The sequence below is a fragment of the Brienomyrus brachyistius genome, chromosome 12, assembly GCF_023856365.1.
Source record: "Brienomyrus brachyistius isolate T26 chromosome 12, BBRACH_0.4, whole genome shotgun sequence".
NCBI classification, from domain to species: Eukaryota; Metazoa; Chordata; class Actinopteri; order Osteoglossiformes; family Mormyridae; genus Brienomyrus; species Brienomyrus brachyistius.
The window spans coordinates 20326460-20344313 of record NC_064544.1 but is presented as its reverse complement, the minus strand read 5'-3'; the positions used below and the strand labels follow the sequence as shown (position 1 = coordinate 20344313).

The window sequence follows — 17854 nt, the reverse complement described above, 5'->3', positions numbered from 1 at the left end:
ACTTCTGCTCCGAGTCAGTGTCAGACAATGAGACCATGCCATCCAAAACAAATAGTTCAAAAACAGAGTCCACAGAAGAGAGAGAGTGTGTGTGGCTACTAAGCCTCGGCACTGTATGGACCAGAGCAGCACCCCTTGGAGGGGTTGGTGCTCTCTGCTGGTTTTTACATCTCAGTGCACGACCAGAGGCAATTAGATGCCCCTTTTCATGTCAGTAAAAACATTCACGAGACTCGGGTGGGAAAAGAGAGGACTTAATGGTTCTGAGTGGGTTCTCAGGAGCTCTGGATGCACGTTCATTGACATACTGGCATGGAGTAGGAAAGATGCTTTTGTGGGTGAGCAGAAATTCATCTGCTAAAACAGCAGCAGCAGAGAGTGAAGAGACTTTCTGTTCATTCAAATAAACTACAATCTTGTCAGGGAGGCAATTCTTAAATTCTTCTAACATAATCAATTCCTTTAGGTGATCAAACGTCGTGACTTTAGTTGAAGTACACCATTTATCAAAGAGAACAGTCTTCTCTCGAGCAAATTCAACAAAGGTTTGGTTGGAGGTTTTACTATGTTTCCGGAATTTTTGCCGGTAGGCCTCAGGGACAAGTTCATAAGCGCGCAACACAGCAGCCTTAACAGTCTCATAGTCCAAACTCTGCTCTAATGATAGGGCAGAACACACCCCTTGCGCTTTCCCCACAAACCTGCATTGCAATAGTAAGGTCCAAATATTCTTCGGCCACTGCAACATGAGAGCAATGCGCTCAAACACAGGAAAGTAGGTGTCCACTTCACTTTCCCTGAACATAGGAACTAAGGCAATATGTCTGCTAATATCAAAGTCAGGGAAACTTACGGATGACGATCTATGAGGCAGAGGAGATGATGCCCCGACAGGCCCATGTAGAGCAGGCATAAGAGGAGTAGGTGCAGGAAAACTGGCAGGCAGCGGACGATCTGGAGTAGACTTGCTTCTGAGCTCCAACTCCAACTCCTTCAGCCGGATATCCCTTTGTCTCTCAAGCTCCAGTGCTCGGACACGCAGCTGCTGGTGTCGAAGCTGCAGCCTACTCAATTCAAGCTCCAGCTCCTTTAGCTTCAAGGCAATCAAGGGGTCTTTCAGTGATGAATCTGAAGGCTCTGACTGTGATGCAACACCCAAGATCTCGTCTCCTTCTGGTAAGATCTGCAGCTTTACCAGCTCGGAATACAGTGTGCTCTTCATAGCCTTCTTAGTTGTGATCCGTGGCACAGAAATCCTGAAAAAGTCTGCTATGAGTAATAGCTCGTCCTTGCGGCAGCGTTCAAACTGTTCCAAGGTAGGGTAAACAACAAAATTATCCAACTCAAATCTAGCAGCCATCCCTGCAATCTGTCCTGTTCTCCTCCACACCACAGCCAAAACCACCAGATAACAAACCTGGGGGGCTCATCCGGGATCGGTTATGTCCCGGTCTAGGGTCAGGTTCAACAAAAAGTGCCGTGAGACCACTATTTTGTTATTTCTAGAGGGTTTATTAATAGTGGGAACCACTCCAGCAGCCGACCAGGCCAAAATAACAAACAAAAATACCTCTAACTGGAACAAAAGAGATACTTCTTACCTAACCCAAATAAAAGAAAACAAAAGTACACAAATCTAACCTTTCTCCCTGACTAACTCCAAACGGTGAGAAAACTTAAGCAAAGCAAAATGGCATCACTCTCCCTACTTCCCTGGCCACCCACAGTAAACCCCAAAGGGGGTGCAAACATATACAGATATTTACAGATGATCCACAGCAACCGAATCCAAAAAAAGCTAATCAGAAACCAAGGGTCAAACAGCAAAAGAGTCAAGCACAATAAATCATCAGTCATACAGCAAGTGCCAAACAAATTACAAAGCAAATGGCCTCCTGTTCTTGGCTTGGACAGACCTTATAAAGGAAGTGATGGAAGGACACAGGAGGAAAACTAGCCAATCAAAAAAGAGGGGAAGGTGATGTAACAATGGGCAGGGCCAGGTACAGAATGACACCTCCCCCCCACAGAAGACCCGCCCACTATAGAGAGTAAACTATCCCCGGGTGTCGTAACACATTTCTCAGGAAAATTATTTTTTAGGCACCCACTACTCCTTTATTTTATTTTAATTACAGAAATGGAAAGGAGCCACCTGTTAACATATATTTCACACTGCATGTAATTTCAGTTATCCAAATTATGTAGCTTGTTTGTATTTTGAATTGTTTTAGCCGAAAGTTTACATTTTCTTGTGTTTTCCTGATTGAATCCAGTTCAGGGCTGGGTAATAATTGGACAATTATTTTTTTATATAAATTATTTTTAAATGAATATGGTTGACAGTGTTAAACACCCATCTGATGACATTTTCCCAATCAAATGTCATCACAGTATCACCACTAGTCACTTAGTCTCAGGGACAGTTTCTTCCACCAAACCATCCAACTGAGCTACCGGCATATTTCTCATGATGTTGATAATAATAATACCTGTTTCTTTATGTGAGTAGTTATGTGTGAAAGTGTTTTAATCTTCACTGTGCTTGTGCACAACCATTTACTCTTCCCTGTATACTGCTGTTCCTTGTATTTGATGTTGCTGTAGGACTGTTGCAGTGCATTTTTTGCACATAGGCAATTAAATTTTGACTTTCATTTTTCACAGTTTTTGAAAGTGCTTTTCATGTAAGTCGTGCAAACAGCGCACACCCCCGGTGTCACGTTTCGCTGGGTGAGCGGGTGATCGCACGGGCAGGCAGACGGGCAGGAATCAGGCAAGGCAGGCGAAGTACGGGGAAAACTGGGGATTTATTCAGGGACCGAGGGAAACAGCCAGGAACCATCAAATGACGCCAACTAACATAAATGACGGACAAAGAACTAAGGCAAGACATGGACTGAAATAGGCAAGGCAACAGGGTACAGCTGGGTACAATCAGGGACGCACACGTGGATAATCAGGGGGCATGGCACACACGAGGATCGTACGAGCCGGGCATGACACCCGGGGTGTCCTTCGGTGTCAAAAAACAAGAAAACCACCATTGAATTGCTGGTGTCATAAATTAGGCACGCAGCATTTAGACAATAAGTGGTAATTTAATTGTAAATTCTCCAAATACACTCATTTTCAAGTATGCAGCCAGCAGGGGCGCTGTAAAGGGGGGTAAACGATGACGATTCTCAGGGCCCATGATTGAGAGGGGGCCCAGAGAAGCCCCCAATAAACTGTGTTGGGGGCCCTGTCAAGATTCTTTTCATGGGGCCCAAAATCCTTAGCAGCGCCCCTGGCAGCCAGACATAAATGTGTATCACTATCTTTGGGAGGGATCTGTGCAATCTTTTCTACCAACAGCAGGTGTCACTAATAGACCACAGCTTTGCTCTCCTTACTTGAGAGCTCTTAATGGCAGGCGATTGTCCATTTTCAGTAATATACGTTGATCTTAAATTTATCTCAGTTTTACTATCTACATCAAAAAGCTATTCGCAAAACCAAACCTATAATTAGCAGTAGTGTGCAGTTATGGACGAATGATTAATTGCCCTCTCTTTGTATTTGTAAAAATGTTTAGTAACCAACCATATTATACATTAACAGCTCCAGACTAGAAAATATTACAGGATAGTAAGACCATGGAAACGTTACCTTTACATTCGAGAGAAATTTGATTAGAATCCTCATTTGTTATTAACTTCCTGTGTGTTCTGTATGTCCTTTCTGTAATTCTTTGTTTGTTTTTCTCCAGATTCTCTTAATTGTATTGAAGGAATGAACGAGAGACTGAGAGGATGCTTTCTGGGATACAGGTCACTTAATTGGATAAGTGATTCCTGGAATGAGAGCTGCTTTAATGCGCTTATGCAACGGGCATTTACTGCAGAAATGCACGGTTAGTGTTGCTCCTGAGATTAACTGTCCAAACATTTCTTAGAGCGTTCGATCTGAGTCTTATCCGCTAAATTATCCAGAATCATGGATAGATGTCTTGTAACATTAGAGCACAGACTCTGACAAGGACAAAAGGTAACAGCATTTACACTTAGAGGTCACTTTATTAGGTACCCCTAGCTAGGTAGGACCCGGTTTTTACTCCCTAGAACAGCTTCAAATGTGGATGAATTTTCCATTCATAGTTCCTAATTTTGCACTTCAGCCATTTCTACTAGTTTTGTCAAATCTAGCTATTCTCTTATAACCTCTCGTTAAAACATTTTTGCCCCGCGACCCAGTAGGATAAGCAGTTTGGAAAATAAATGGATGGATGGATGGATGGACGGACGGATAAAAAAAATTTTTGTTTGTTCACAGGAAGGCCATTGAATGGATGTGTTTTGTTCATCACATCATTCATTGTAAAGTCCAGATACTGTAGTGTATGTGAATCGCAGGAGGGTGGCTGTCTGAGATGCTGAAATCTCCACACAGCACCACTTTCAACCACATTGCTTTGATCTTGCATATTCTAATGCAGAATTTCCCAATTCCAGGTGCGGAGGGCCAGAATCCATCATAGTTTACTGATTTCCCTGCTCAAACATCTTAATCGGCTAATTACTGGGTTTGCTAGGCATGTTTGAACAAGAAAATTTGCAAACTGTGTTGGATTGTGGCCTTCCAGCACCAGTATTGGGGAACCCAGTTAATGCTTCGTTAAACAGTCAGTGAACCTACCGACCCAGTATGTATGCTGTATATATCCAGTTGTAGCTATAGGATTCACCGTTTAGAGAACCAGTTAAAAATCAGACATGCATAATAAACTGGCAACTGAGTTTATATTTGATTGGAGCAACAAGTGATTCATTTATAGTGAGAACTTGTTTTGTGTGCTAAATGCCAGAAACTGTTGTCTTGGAAACAGATCTGAGTCCCCGCATAAATACATCGTTCAGCCATAACATTAAAACCACTGACAGGTGAAGTGAATAAAATTGATTATTTTATTACAGTGGCGCCTGTCAAGGGTGCCATTACATATTAGACGTGTGAACAGTTCATTCTTGAAGTTGATGTGTCGGAAACAGGAAAAATGGGCGAGCGTAAGATTCTGAGGCTCTCTGACAAGGACCAAATGGCAATGGCTAGAAACCTGGGAGACAGCATCTCCGAAATAGCCGGTCTAGTTGGGTGTTCCCAGTATGCAGTGGTCAGCACCTGCCAAAAGTGGTCCAAGGAAGTTCAACCGGTGAACCGGCGATGGAGGCCATTGATGCACAAGGGGAGGGAAGCTTATCATGTCTGGTCCGATCCCACAGGAGAGCTTCTGTAGCACAAATTACTGAAAAAGTTAAGGCTGGTTATGATAAAAAGGTATCAGCCCACACAGTGCCGGTCAGAGTACCCATGCTGACCCCTGTCCACTGCCAACAGTGACCAAAATGGGAACGTCAGAACTGTACCACAGAGCCGTGGAAGAAGGTCCCCTGGTCTGATGAATCACGCTTTCTGTTACATGGATGGTCGGGTGCGTGTGCATCAGTTAGCAGGGGAAGAGGTGGGACCAGAGTGCACTATGGGAAGAAGGCAAGCTGGCGGAGGCAGTGTGATGCTCTGGGTGATGTTCTGCTGGGAAACCTTGGGTTCTGGCATTCAACTGGTTATTATTTTGACATGTACCACCGACCTAAATATTTCTGCAAACCAAGAACATCCCTTCACAGCAACGGTATCCCCCAATGGCAGTGGCCTCTTTTAGCAGGAAAATACAGCCTGCCGCACTGAAAAAGTGTTCAGGAATTGTTTCGGGGAACATACAAAAGAGTTCAAGGTGTGAAGTTGGCCTCCAAATTCCCCAGATCTCGATCCCATCAAGCATCTGTAGGATGTGCTGGACAAACAAGTCCGATCTAGGAAAGGCCCACCTGGTAACTTAAGGGACTTTAAAGGATCTGCTGCTACCATCTGGGTGCCACATACAACAGGACACCTTTGCAGCTCTTGGGGGATTCATGCCTCAATGGGTCAGAGCTGTTTCAGCAGCACAAAAGGGACCTATGTAATATTAGACAGGTGGTTTTAATATTATGGCTTATCAGTGTATATTACTTTAATCCTGTAATGCAAGAATTATGATTTCATCTTTTCTGTACGACTCCACCTGTTTACTAAACTTATCTGTACATGGAAAATATCAGGGATGATAAGTGATATCGCGTCGTATAACATTCTGCAAAGGTGGAGGTTACAAAAAGCAATAGTCCATTTACCCATTCTTTCAAATGCTCATCCAAAGTAGGGTGATATGGAAATTTACTCATTTAAAGATTTTGTTAATAAGGCATCATCATCCTAGACAATTTAGATAACAAGCAATTTTATATGATATATTCATTTATACATCTCAGTACTCTTAATCTCACTTGTATTGATCTACATGTCCAGAATGATCTGCAGTCTCCTTGCACTGGACTCTTTTGGCTCATACATATTTCCTTTATTTTATTATTATTTGCCTGCTAGACAAATACATTAAGCATTGAAATCCTCAGAAATGTCTTTTACTTTGGGCATTACCTGTGGTCAGAATAGAAGTCCGTGCAGTGAAAGAAATACATTTCAGCCTTTTTATCAAGGACGAAGACATCAACGCAAACAAACGCATAAGCCAGAGATAAAGAGAGACAAAAGAAGGGCAACGTCGACCACACGTATAGATATTTTTGGTACTGCCTCTGTGTATTTACTGTTGGTAAGCAACTGCACAAAAAATTTAATGAGCCTGTTGTGCTGTTCCTCAGAGGATAGGCGGTGATTTCAGACAGAGGACTTCGTCAGACCTGCGTCAGTGCCGATGAACTCACCTCGCAGGGGAAGACGTGCAGCCATACAGTCACACCGCAGCAAGCATCCGCGTCCGATGTGCCGAAGGTCTTCCTGCAAATTAGTACGTCGTTAATGAAGTTTGAGAAATATTCGAATAATTCAGATAATTAAAGCAGGGGATCCACGGCCATCAATAGCACAAGCGTGTAATTGCCGTGAGATTGAGGAGCAGGGAAAGTTAAAAGCTGAAGCAGCGGAGCGTCGTTTCAGCACCTCGGACAGAGCGCGGCGGATCATGGCTCCTGTGTTGCCGGAGGAAGCGCACTTTGGTGAGCTGTCTTCAGAAATAAATATAATTAAACGGCACTTTTTTTCAGAATTATTTCTAAGGCTGGGCTGTGTGTTGCAATCACATGGATGTTTTTCTTATGCTTTGTAGCAAAGCAGTTTTCCCGAGCCGCTTGTAGGAAAATTAATGCAACTGTGCGTTGCATTCAATGTAATGATGTAGTTACTTGTACAGGAATTATATTATCAGTAGTAATAAGCCAATGATCTCAATTACATAATTTATGGTTTTATGAGCGTAGTATTTGCTACATATGTGAACTCTATACCCACTACGTACGTGCGGCGTCATCGATTATGAATATGTAGGTAGATTTAAAGGCGTATATGCACCCTGGTCAGATGTTTTGTGTTTTATCAGTCAATCACCGGTATGATTAATATGGCAGGAGTCCATCCTGGCTCCGTCTTGGGTACAGCCCGTGCCGGCCCGTGAAGCAGGAATGCGATCGGCGATGCTGTTGGCAGCGATGGTGGGGCGCAGTTCTGACTCACTCCCGGCTCGGGCTCTGCCACATTGCTGGGTGTGCTCTGGGGGGGGTGCGCTTGGGAGTAAGGCGGCGGACGCCCACTGGAAATTTCCAGGATTTTAAACCCGCGAATAAATCACCACAATACCCGGCAATAAGGCAGAGGATGAGCAAGCAGGCGAAGCTGTGCAATAAGAACTAAAGCCATGTAAATTTGCCCTTTCTTTTGATTTTTTCGGATTATATGACGTAATTAACTGTTAGCGGGCCGTTGCTCGTCAATCGATTGTGCATATAGTTTTAAAGAAATATTTGATTTGCAATTTAAGCAGTAATTCAAATATCGAATTGTGCTTAAATTAATGAGCGGTATCTTAAAATTAAAATCCTTTTTGTTTTTCAATGGGATTAAAACATAGCTCTGTTATTATGGTTATTACGAATATACCTGTTTTATATTTGTAGCATAATATTAGACATTGCCATGACTCTGCTCATGACTCGGGATGGAAGATAGATGGGTGGAAGATCAGATGTTAATTATACACAATTAGCTTAAGAAGAAAGGACTGCAATAATTTTACGGTCTACTGGAGAGCTTAAACGGTTTAACAGCTGAACGACTTTTGAGAGAGCATGTGTAAAGTGGTTTTTAAATCCAAAGGAAGATTTTGCAAACACAATTAGGTTTTGAAAGGCCAGCAGAGACCCATGCTTTCAAATGCATACAATATGCTTGGCCTCTTAGGCATAGTTTAAAGCAGGGGTCTCCAATCTTATCCGCAAAGGGCCGGTGTGCGTTCAAACCCAGGTGTGAGGATTCTTCAGCCAATCAGTCCTCTAATTAGTAATCTAGTTATGGAGATGCACTGAAAAAAGATCGGCGACCCCGGTTCAGATGAAAGCTGTTTCTAGGACTCACGAGGTACTACAGGGGAAGCAAAAACTTGCATACAATCAATATTGTAAAAAGACTTGGACTATGAAATTAAGATCCCTCTGATCTGTTTGTTATTCAAAGGATTATGCACAGAAATGTGTATCATTTGTGAATAGAAACCTCTGCATTACCTAAACCCAACGAAAATGTTATACATGTATTGTCTGATAAAAGTAAAACAAAATGCTCAAGTTTTTATGCTTATACTCTATGTAATAACTTAGAAAAACATTTTATGGGTACATTTTACATTTTAAACGGCTTTGCATTTTTTTTTGTGTAGTTGTGAAAATTCACAAAAACAAAGTAGCAGAGGAGGCAGTAGATGATTATGGTGAATACTTGTGAACTGTGATTGATGTGTAATGTGCTTCATCCCGCAGCTGAGGTACCAGTCACAGTTGGCCTTGTCAGCATCTTAGGCCTGGTCTTCAGTGTCTCCCTTTTTTCATGGATCTGCTGTCAGCGCAAGTCAGCCAAGGCCAACAAAACACCCCCTTACAAATTTGTGCACATGCTAAAGGGTGTAGACATTTATCCAGAAAGCCTTAGTGGCAAAAAGAAGTTTGGGGCGACTGAGAAGACAGACACAAGCACTAAACAAGGATCAGGTCTTGCCACAGGCAGGGCCTCGCTCCACCTGGACCTGGAGAAGCGAGATCTCAACGGAAACTTCACTAAGCCTCCCAACACCAAGGTTCGGAGTTCTCCAGATCTGGAGCTATCATCGCCCCACCCAGGCTCAAATCATGGAGGAAAGGATTTAAGTTCCCCCAAAAGTGGTCTCTCTAGTCACGCCATGACTCCAGCTGACAAGGGCCATGACAAGGAGGGCGGTCTCGGTACCCTTTTCTTCTCCCTTGAGTACAACTTTGAGAAGAAGGCCTTCATCGTGCACATCAAAGAGGCTCATGGGCTCTCTGCGATGGATGAGCAGTCCCTGACCTCTGACCCGTACATCAAGCTGACCCTCCTGCCAGAGAAGAAGCACAAAGTGAAGACCCGCGTCCTGAGAAAGACGCTGGACCCGGCCTTCGACGAGACCTTCAGCTTCTATGGCATCCCCTATGGCCGCATCCCTGAGCTCTCCCTTCACTTCATGGTGCTCAGCTTCGACCGCTTTTCTCGCGATGAGGTCATCGGGGAGACGCTGGTACCATTAGCTGGCATTGACCTTTCTGAGGGGCGCATCCTCATGAACCGGGAGATCATCAAGCGTAACACTAGGGTAAGCAATCCTGAGACGTCTTACCATCCAGTCCCTTTATAGACTGATAATGGAGCGATAACAGCAGCATAAGTAACTTTAGTCCTTGAAACCTGCAAGAACTACATTATAACATGAAATTAATGACAAGTAGTACATTTATAGCAGCAGTAACATGAACAAAGTGCATTCAGAAGTGACAGTAGTAGCGCTGCACTATATATACTTTTTTTCTTGTATTTTTATTAACGTTTCACATTACTGTCCCTGCTTTGCTTGGAATCTGCATGACAAATATAGAGCTTAACTCTCACACCTACCCTGGGGTCAAATTCACCCCCAAAGGCACATGTCAGGTGACTTGTCATAGCAACATAATTATTGTAGGAGCGTGTAATGAATTAATAGTTTATTTACAGTGTGGTAGTGGGAGAGGAGTATGAGCGACTCGGCAATGTAATGGAATTTCAGTGCATGAAAAGGGTCGCAATATTAATTTCTTACCCACCCGCAATTTTAGACAGTTCAGCTGCGGGAGAAGTATTTCCTCTCTGCTCTGCAAAATGCACTGGGGCCCTTGGTCTCGTTGCATTGATTTTGAGACAGGCACCATGACATGCATTGATTTTTTTCTTTGATTTTTTTTTTAATGGATACATTTCCTGTTAGAGTTGATATTATGTGGCCCACGGTAATTTTCAGTGTCATTGTATTTCATGTGAGAGGAAATGGACAAGACTTAATTGTACTGTGAAGAGAATATGATTTTTAATAGGAAGCCAGTGCATTAAACCTATGATCTTATTCTGATGTGATCTTCCTGCTTAATATTGCCATGCGTTATGGAGTTTGTCACCATACTGCTTAATCCAAGGTGAAAATCACCTGTATAGTGAAATGTGTAATGTAACTGGTTACTTTATAGCTGTTGAAGTAGTTTATAACATTTTTATAGTGTTCCTTCAGTTTTTATTGAAAAACATTCTTCCCCTCTTGGTTCATCTGTTACTCCGCAATCTGTCATTGAAGAGGAACGCGGGAAGAGCGGAGCTCTTGGTGTCTCTCTGCTATCAGTCCACCACCAGCACTCTCACAGTGGTGGTTCTGAAAGCCCGCCACTTGCCCAAAGCTGAGACCAACATTCCCTCAGGTGGGTCTCAGAGGCGACCATGCATATACTTTTCAGAAATGTTTCATGTTCTATAATCCAACAAAATCTTGTATGTTAAAAGGATTTCAGTACATTCTAGAAAAATTGACAAAATATGCTAATAGGTTTTAATTATTTGTGTTGATTCCTGCTGGAGAAAAGAAGATCAATATTTATTGTAATGTGGAAATATTAGAGGATGCTGACAGATCAAATTTTCCAAGGTACATTACAAAACTGATATCTCATAGAATTGCCCCAGTATTGATCTTTGCTCAGAATGGATCTTCACAAGCTTCAGCTGAAGTTCTGGCTTGCTTTGCCACTTGTAAAGGAGGACGCGTTAACCATTCCATTTCTCTTTTCTCTGACTTAGATCCTTACGTGAAGGTCAACCTGTATCATGGCAAAAAGAGGGTGTGCAAGAAGAAGTCCCATGTAAAGAAGTCCTCCCCAAACCCTGTCTTCAACGAGCTGTTCGTGTTCGACATTCCATCAGAGAAGGGCCTGCAGGACACCAGCGTGGAGCTCCTGCTGCAGGACTCGGAGGGGAATGGCCAGAACCCTGTCATTGGACGGCTCCTGCTAGGCACGACCTCTCCAGGGACCCCAGGCGAACACTGGCGTGAGATCTGCGACCACCCCCGCAGACAGATCGCCAAGTGGCACGCGCTGGTCGAAGACTAGCTCCACCCCTGGCGACAGTCGCCAAAGGAACTGTCATTGTAAATGGGGGTGGGTGGGGAGTAAATGGGGAGGGATTCATTCCAAATGATGTCACCAGTCAGTAAGTTGATCAAGTTAATGGGCTTGGCCTCCACAAAGGGGGAGAGAGGCCAAGAATCCCAACTATTAAAAATTCCAAAGAAAACCACTGAATTCCCAGTAATGCTACTTTCCATATTAAACAGTCTCAGTCTTGTTGAGTGCAACAGAGTATCATTACTGTCTCTATCACTGCTATTCTTCTATTCCTGTCTTAGTACTATTGTTACTATTATTCAATCGTGAAATGCTCTCTACAGTAAACAAAAAAGATCGAACACTGTTAATATGACATTGTAAAAAAACGTGGATTCTTTTTATTTTTTAAAGACGCAATGTTTTACTTAATGAATACTTCGTTTATTTTTTTCTTTTTGTACTTCTACAATTGTTCTTGTTTCTCTTGAGTATGTTTTGTAAGTAAAAGTGGTATTTCATATCTCATCGCATTAGATTGAGAGCAGCCTAAATTAGGCAAAACCTGTAACCAGGCAAGTTGTATTATAGTATGACGGGTGGCGGCAAAGTCACTGCAGGGTGGGAGGTGTGAGGTGTGTGTGTATCCTGTCCAGGGGGGTGTGAGAGACAGGCACAATCTCTGTCCTCTACTGTGAGCACAAGGACAGTCTAGTTACATGTACTTTAATATAAACATGTCAAGGTCTGAGAAAAAAATGGAGTAGTATTGTGTGTATTTTATTGTTTTAATTACTATGTATGTAAGTGTGTGCATGTTTTCCCCACTACTCTGGGTTCCTCCTGCAGTGGAAAGACACAAAGTTAGGTTAACTGGTGTCTCTGAATTGCCTGTAGTGTATGATTGTCTGTGTAAGAGTATGTGTGTATGTTCTCAGAGATATGAACCAATATTTCATGTAGGGGTACCCGCCCCCACCTTATGCGTCGTGCTGCCTAGTGGAGCCTCCAGGCCCCTCCCTGACCTCTGAATAAGTAGCTAGAAAGCAGATTGAGGGATGAATGCTTGTGAACAGCAGCAACATGATTATATCTGAAAGTATTATTATTTTGTTTAGCCGGGAAATCAGTACCTCATATAAGAAATACATGCCATTCTATTTTCCTGAAGGTAAAAACAGTGTTTATTTTTCTATTAGACCACTGAAAGGAAGACCTTTAGTGATCAGACTCTTATACTCACTGCTTTCAGGGCATATAACTGCATGCTGCTAAGCTGCAGGCGGTGGGAAAACTCATCATACATCGTTTCACATCACTGTGATCTTTTGGAGAAGTTCCCCGCGTCTGAGATCATTTTGAGGAGTTTGTCTTGTCCTACATAAAGTGCTTTCCCAGTGAAGATCAGGAACCTGGTTTGGAGTTCCTGGGCTCTCTCAACCGGGAACTTTTGTAGTTCCTGCTCATTTTGGAGTGTCATTTTTCACTGCGCAACAGTAACTGTGACCTTTATGCTAAATAAGCACTAAAAGTTCATAAGTTAAACTTCATATGTAACTTTATCCACAATGAGACTACACGGGCACACCAAAACAATGAAGGATGAACAAGTCATTTTGTTAGTTATTGGGGGGGAGAGGGGGGTTGAGGAGATTGATATGGGACAAATCACATCCCATATCTGTCCAAAACAGGACACGTCATTTTATTTATATGGCCAGTGACATGTTTATAATTCATCATTAAATCTGACCGGCAGGTGGATCTTTCATATTCCACAAATTATAAATAAAAGTGTAACTCTGTCAATGCCAGCAAGTTTCATTGCAAGAACTGGCGAGAGACAAAATATATACTGTAAAATATTTAAAAATCATAACGTATGTAATAAACTAAATATATCGGTTATCAGTATCGGTCAAAATTTCTGTACAGGTGCATTGCTATCAAAAACGAAAGGGAAAGCCAAAGCACAAAGGAGAAGAAGGGTTTTTATGGTGAATTGCGGAGATCAGGCTTTCCAATGCAGAGATATGAAGACGCACTGAAAAAAAAATTCATAAAAATGCAAAAACGTATTTGTAATTAAAATACACAAATAATTCCATCCACTCCATTTCCCCTCCACTACGTTTTTTTCCTTTTCTCGCATTTCTGCGTATCTTCTAAGCTGGAGCTGGTATTTGTGATCAACCAATCAGCATGTGTATTGCAATAAGCGCCGCCCCAGCAGTTCCCGGCCAAACGGAAAGTACCTACTTCCCTAATGTGGGGGAGTAGGAAGTTAAAAAAGGACCAAGAACCACCTCCTTGGAGCTACAATTAAGCTGAGTTCTTGTACAGGGAATGTGACAGTAGCCCCAGAAAAAAAGTTCCCGCAGCGGGTGGGTAAGGGCCTTTAGATGCCTTTATCACCAGAGTGGGAAATATTAACCTACACCCCCACATTACTGCTAATACACAATGGTACATGTTAGAGCATAGATATCTAACAAGAAGAGTACTAACTGTATATATCATATCCCTGTCAGGACTCATGTCTTCTCTGAGTGCACTGGCTGCCCATACAACACCTGGGGAATGCAAGTGCATTATTATTAAAAAGCCTGAAGTAGAACTTAGTCCATTAGAGTATTTTGGGAGCCAGAGAACCATCTAAGCTGCAAAGTCGCATATGAATGTAAGTATCATGGACAGACAAAGAGAAAGGTGCTACTTACTGTAGGTGCAGGGCATTTGCTGAGCGCTTATGCTCTAAATCAAATGGCGAAAAATAATAGAGCCATGTAATGGGAAGGGCCAGAATGAAGGATAGCATCTCATTGAGTTTAAAGGGAGGACCGAAGCACAAATGAGGTGTTAAACCCCAGTCTTATTGTCAAATTCCTTGCTGTTCGGCACAGTGTAGCCAGAAACCTCTCATCTGCTGTGAGCTTGAGTTGTGTCCAGACCTACAAAAGTCGAAGTAATTTGCATGCAGTCAATCTGTGTTCAGCAAAAACGTTATGCTCCTGTTCATTAGGAATATAGCAAGAAGGACCCTTGTGACTTAAGTCCATTTTTTTGCTACCACCCAGCTCCTTCCCAAACAGTTGCCACAGGGAGCAAAAACGTAGACTGTCTGGGGGTCCGCGAGGACCGGTTTGAGAAGAACTACTCAAACGGGTCAAGTGAAACCAGGAGAGATAAGAAGGGGAGGAGTCAGGGCCTAGAAAGAGATGGGCAGGTGTTGCGTGCCGGGCTCCAGAGAGAGACGTGTTTGAGACGTCAGAGGTGATCTCAGTTGTGCGTCACTAGGGCTTCGGTGAGGTTCTTCATGTCGGGTTTTTAGCTCACAGACCGCGGAGGTGGAACACAGAGGTGCCGTGGCTCACATAACTCAACGCACCCATCCACAGAATCCACTTTGGATCGTCTTCAGGCAGGGAGACCCCATTAGGCCATAGCCGGTGGGCAAAGCTCTGGAGCTGGCGATGCGTCTGTCTTCTCTAATGCTTGATTGTCGGGATGATTCACACCAGGGGCGGGACCAACTGCTATAATTTCTGAATAAGCAATCAGTTCAAGCCGCAAAGCACAATTAACAGCATCATCTAGAATGCATAAACGATGCAGGCAGGCTGCTGTAGTGCAACCTACACCACACTAATGAGCCACTTAGCTTTGGAGAGGCACCATGTATCATGCGGGGCTTTTGATTTGATTAATCAGCAGCCTCAGGCAGAGCAGCTACCATCCCCACATCCCCAGTTGCATAGCACTCCCATAAAATACCACCCCCCCCATTCTAAAGTCATCTTATAATTTGGCAACAGGACATAAAATGACGGAAATAAATGCACGGCTGGTGATGCACGACGAGGGGGTCTGCTGACAGCTTTAGTGCATGGGCACGGGAGGCGGACGCCAGAGCCACAACTAAATTTCCATTAGCCCTAAACAGAGCGGGGGGGGGGGGGGGGGGTGGGGTCGGGGGCATTAAGCAGCATGTATCTCCCAGATGTGCAGCTTTTTGTCAGTCTCCTTTTGCAGGAACTCAGAATGTACCTCTTTCTGCACAACATTTACGTTGGAAAAGTGCTGGACTGTCTATTTCCCCCAGGATCTTTAAGTATATTAGTACATTATTAGCAGACTGAGAGCACGGTAAGCAGTTGTAAATAACATCTCCTGTTTGGCCTTACGCACACGATCCATTTGACCTGGAGTTTTGTGCATGAATATTTCAAATGATAAAATGCTATGCTAGTCAAATTATTACCTGATTGAGAACAACATTAAATTTTGACTCTATGCCTCATTTAAAAGATGCACAATAGGACTTTAAATGTGTAAAAAAGTGCCTTTTATCAGTTTTTGCTGTTATGTTGTGGCAAACAGCATTTCTATAATTTAAAACCTGATAGATAATGTGTTACAAGGAGCTGAACACCTGACAATGCAATATGTTTTTTAAATATCTGTGCAAAACAGTGAATGCGGGGTGCATGTGCAGTCTTCATACTATGCTTTGGTGCAGATTACACTATGAATTTTGTTATTATAGAGAAGAACAGCCAACATTTTGTGGATATCATTGATATGCGGTCTTTTCTCTAAGATCTATGTTCTAATTACTAGAGCTGGTTGTGCAGCAAAAGTAATTTAAGCACAGCTGTATTTCATGTCCTAGTCGGCTGTGCCCTTCCAAGATGAATGACAGACTATAGGGGGACCAATAAACTGTAAAACTGTGGCATGATAGGCCACTCCTCCTATGATGTCACAGCAAAAACTCTGAGGAAGTGATATGGCAGAGGAAAGGGAGGGGGTAGCGGGAGGCGGAGACAAGAGAATGATGAATCGATCGTCATAAATGGAGAGAGAGAAATGTAGCATGGGAAACTAGTCAGGAAAAAAAGAGGCAAGATAAAAACCAGATATTGATACAATAAATGCTTGGTGATCCTCTATTAATTTGTAGTACCCTGCAATATAGACCGGCAGTGGATTCTCCGTATAGGGAATAGGGTTTATTTAAATCACAATGCATGGTGTGGGATAAAAAAGAGTGTCGGAGAAAAGATGAGGTGGGGGGGGGGGGGGGCTGTACAGTAACAGCTACACTGTGTGGGGAGAGGGTGGAGATCAGATGGAGGCAGGAGACAGAATGGAGATCGAGTCAGGCAGAGAATGCGGAAAAGAATGAATGAAAGTGGGGAGAGAGGAGAGGAGAGACTTGGTGAGAGTGAGGGAGAGGCAGGCAGTTAGACAGACACTCTGCCTAGTGGGGGAAGCTCTGTCAAGTGATGAATGAGGTGTCAGTGGCGAGCTGTCAGAGCAGCAGCCGGGCGATGCTGAATGCAGGTGCAGCAAATAATTCTCACAAAAAGCACTGGCGAACTCCTGCTCTGTGAAGTTAACTCAAAGCCTGCAAGGACAGTGAATACTTCTTCCCAAATCCTGCTTGGCATTTCGTAGATGACCCCAAGCCGCTATGCTAAATTTGAACTTTGCTATCAGCCTACATCTCAGTTGCAGTGGGGTTTAAATACTTGCAAATATGTTGACGCATGTGAAAGGAGGCCCCTAATGAGCTATTTAATTTGGTTGTATTCTGTGAGGGGAAGGACAGTTAATTGGCTGAAGCTGTCTTCAAGTTGTCCATAGCTCACAGCGCCATCAAACGCTGGCACCCGGCTGTCAATCACGATGGCCATGCCAACCTTCTGTTGGCCCTAGGAAGAAGAGAAGAGTGACTATGTCATGCATAACCCAGCATAAGCAATGAATAAACAATATGTTTATGTTTCTTTCTAAACCTTTGGCGGCTTGCACTTTGACTGTTGCATAATCTTAGTATTGGGTTCCTGCACATGTTGTTCTTTGTATTCCAGTGTCCTTTGCAGCGTGGGGTTTCCCAGCCTTGATCTGATCTTCATAGACTCTGTGGAATACAGATTTTTCTCAGACCAAACTGTGTGTTAATTTGGCATAATTGAAATCTTAGATCACATTGTAGCTGATACCATATGAAGTATAAGAGGCTAAAATCAACCAATTTCTCAACAAATACTGAGGCATGGGTGTAAAGTACAGGGGAGTTGTAATCCCCCCCAATAATCAAAACCCCCTTAACTGGGTGGAGACCTCAACCCCCCCGCCCAGTGTTCAACTCAAAAATACGCCCTTGTACTGAGGCACAATTACTTTTTAATAGAAAGGTACAAACTTACCTTAACTTAATGTAACTTTATTAGCTTTAATTGTGTCTTTGAGGCAAAACTATAATATTGATATTTAAAATGTCT

At 43.1% G+C, this 17854-nt stretch overlaps 1 protein-coding gene across 1 annotated transcript; it reads left to right on the top strand.

The window, feature by feature from the left end:
- The first annotated feature begins 6795 nt into the window (after nt 1-6795).
- syt4 (synaptotagmin IV) lies at nt 6796-13150 on the top strand. Its single transcript, XM_048971801.1, has 4 exons — nt 6796-7097; nt 8910-9754; nt 10763-10883; nt 11260-13150. Exons 1-4 carry the CDS (start codon nt 7064-7066, stop codon nt 11568-11570), a joined length of 1311 nt encoding a protein of 436 aa, XP_048827758.1. The 5' UTR covers nt 6796-7063; the 3' UTR covers nt 11571-13150.
- Nucleotides 13151-17854: the final 4704 nt, after the last annotated feature.

What these genes read in the sequence shown, in the direction of transcription:
- syt4 (XM_048971801.1), top strand. Translation starts at nt 7,064, where the DNA reads ATGGCTCCTGTGTTGCCGGAGGAAGCGCACTTTG. An exon ending in GCCGGAGGAAGCGCACTTTG is followed by an intron (nt 7,098 to 8,909) that starts GTGAGCTGTCTT and finishes TTCATCCCGCAG; the next exon opens with CTGAGGTACCAGTCACAGTT. An exon ending in TCATCAAGCGTAACACTAGG is followed by an intron (nt 9,755 to 10,762) that starts GTAAGCAATCCT and finishes CTGTCATTGAAG; the next exon opens with AGGAACGCGGGAAGAGCGGA.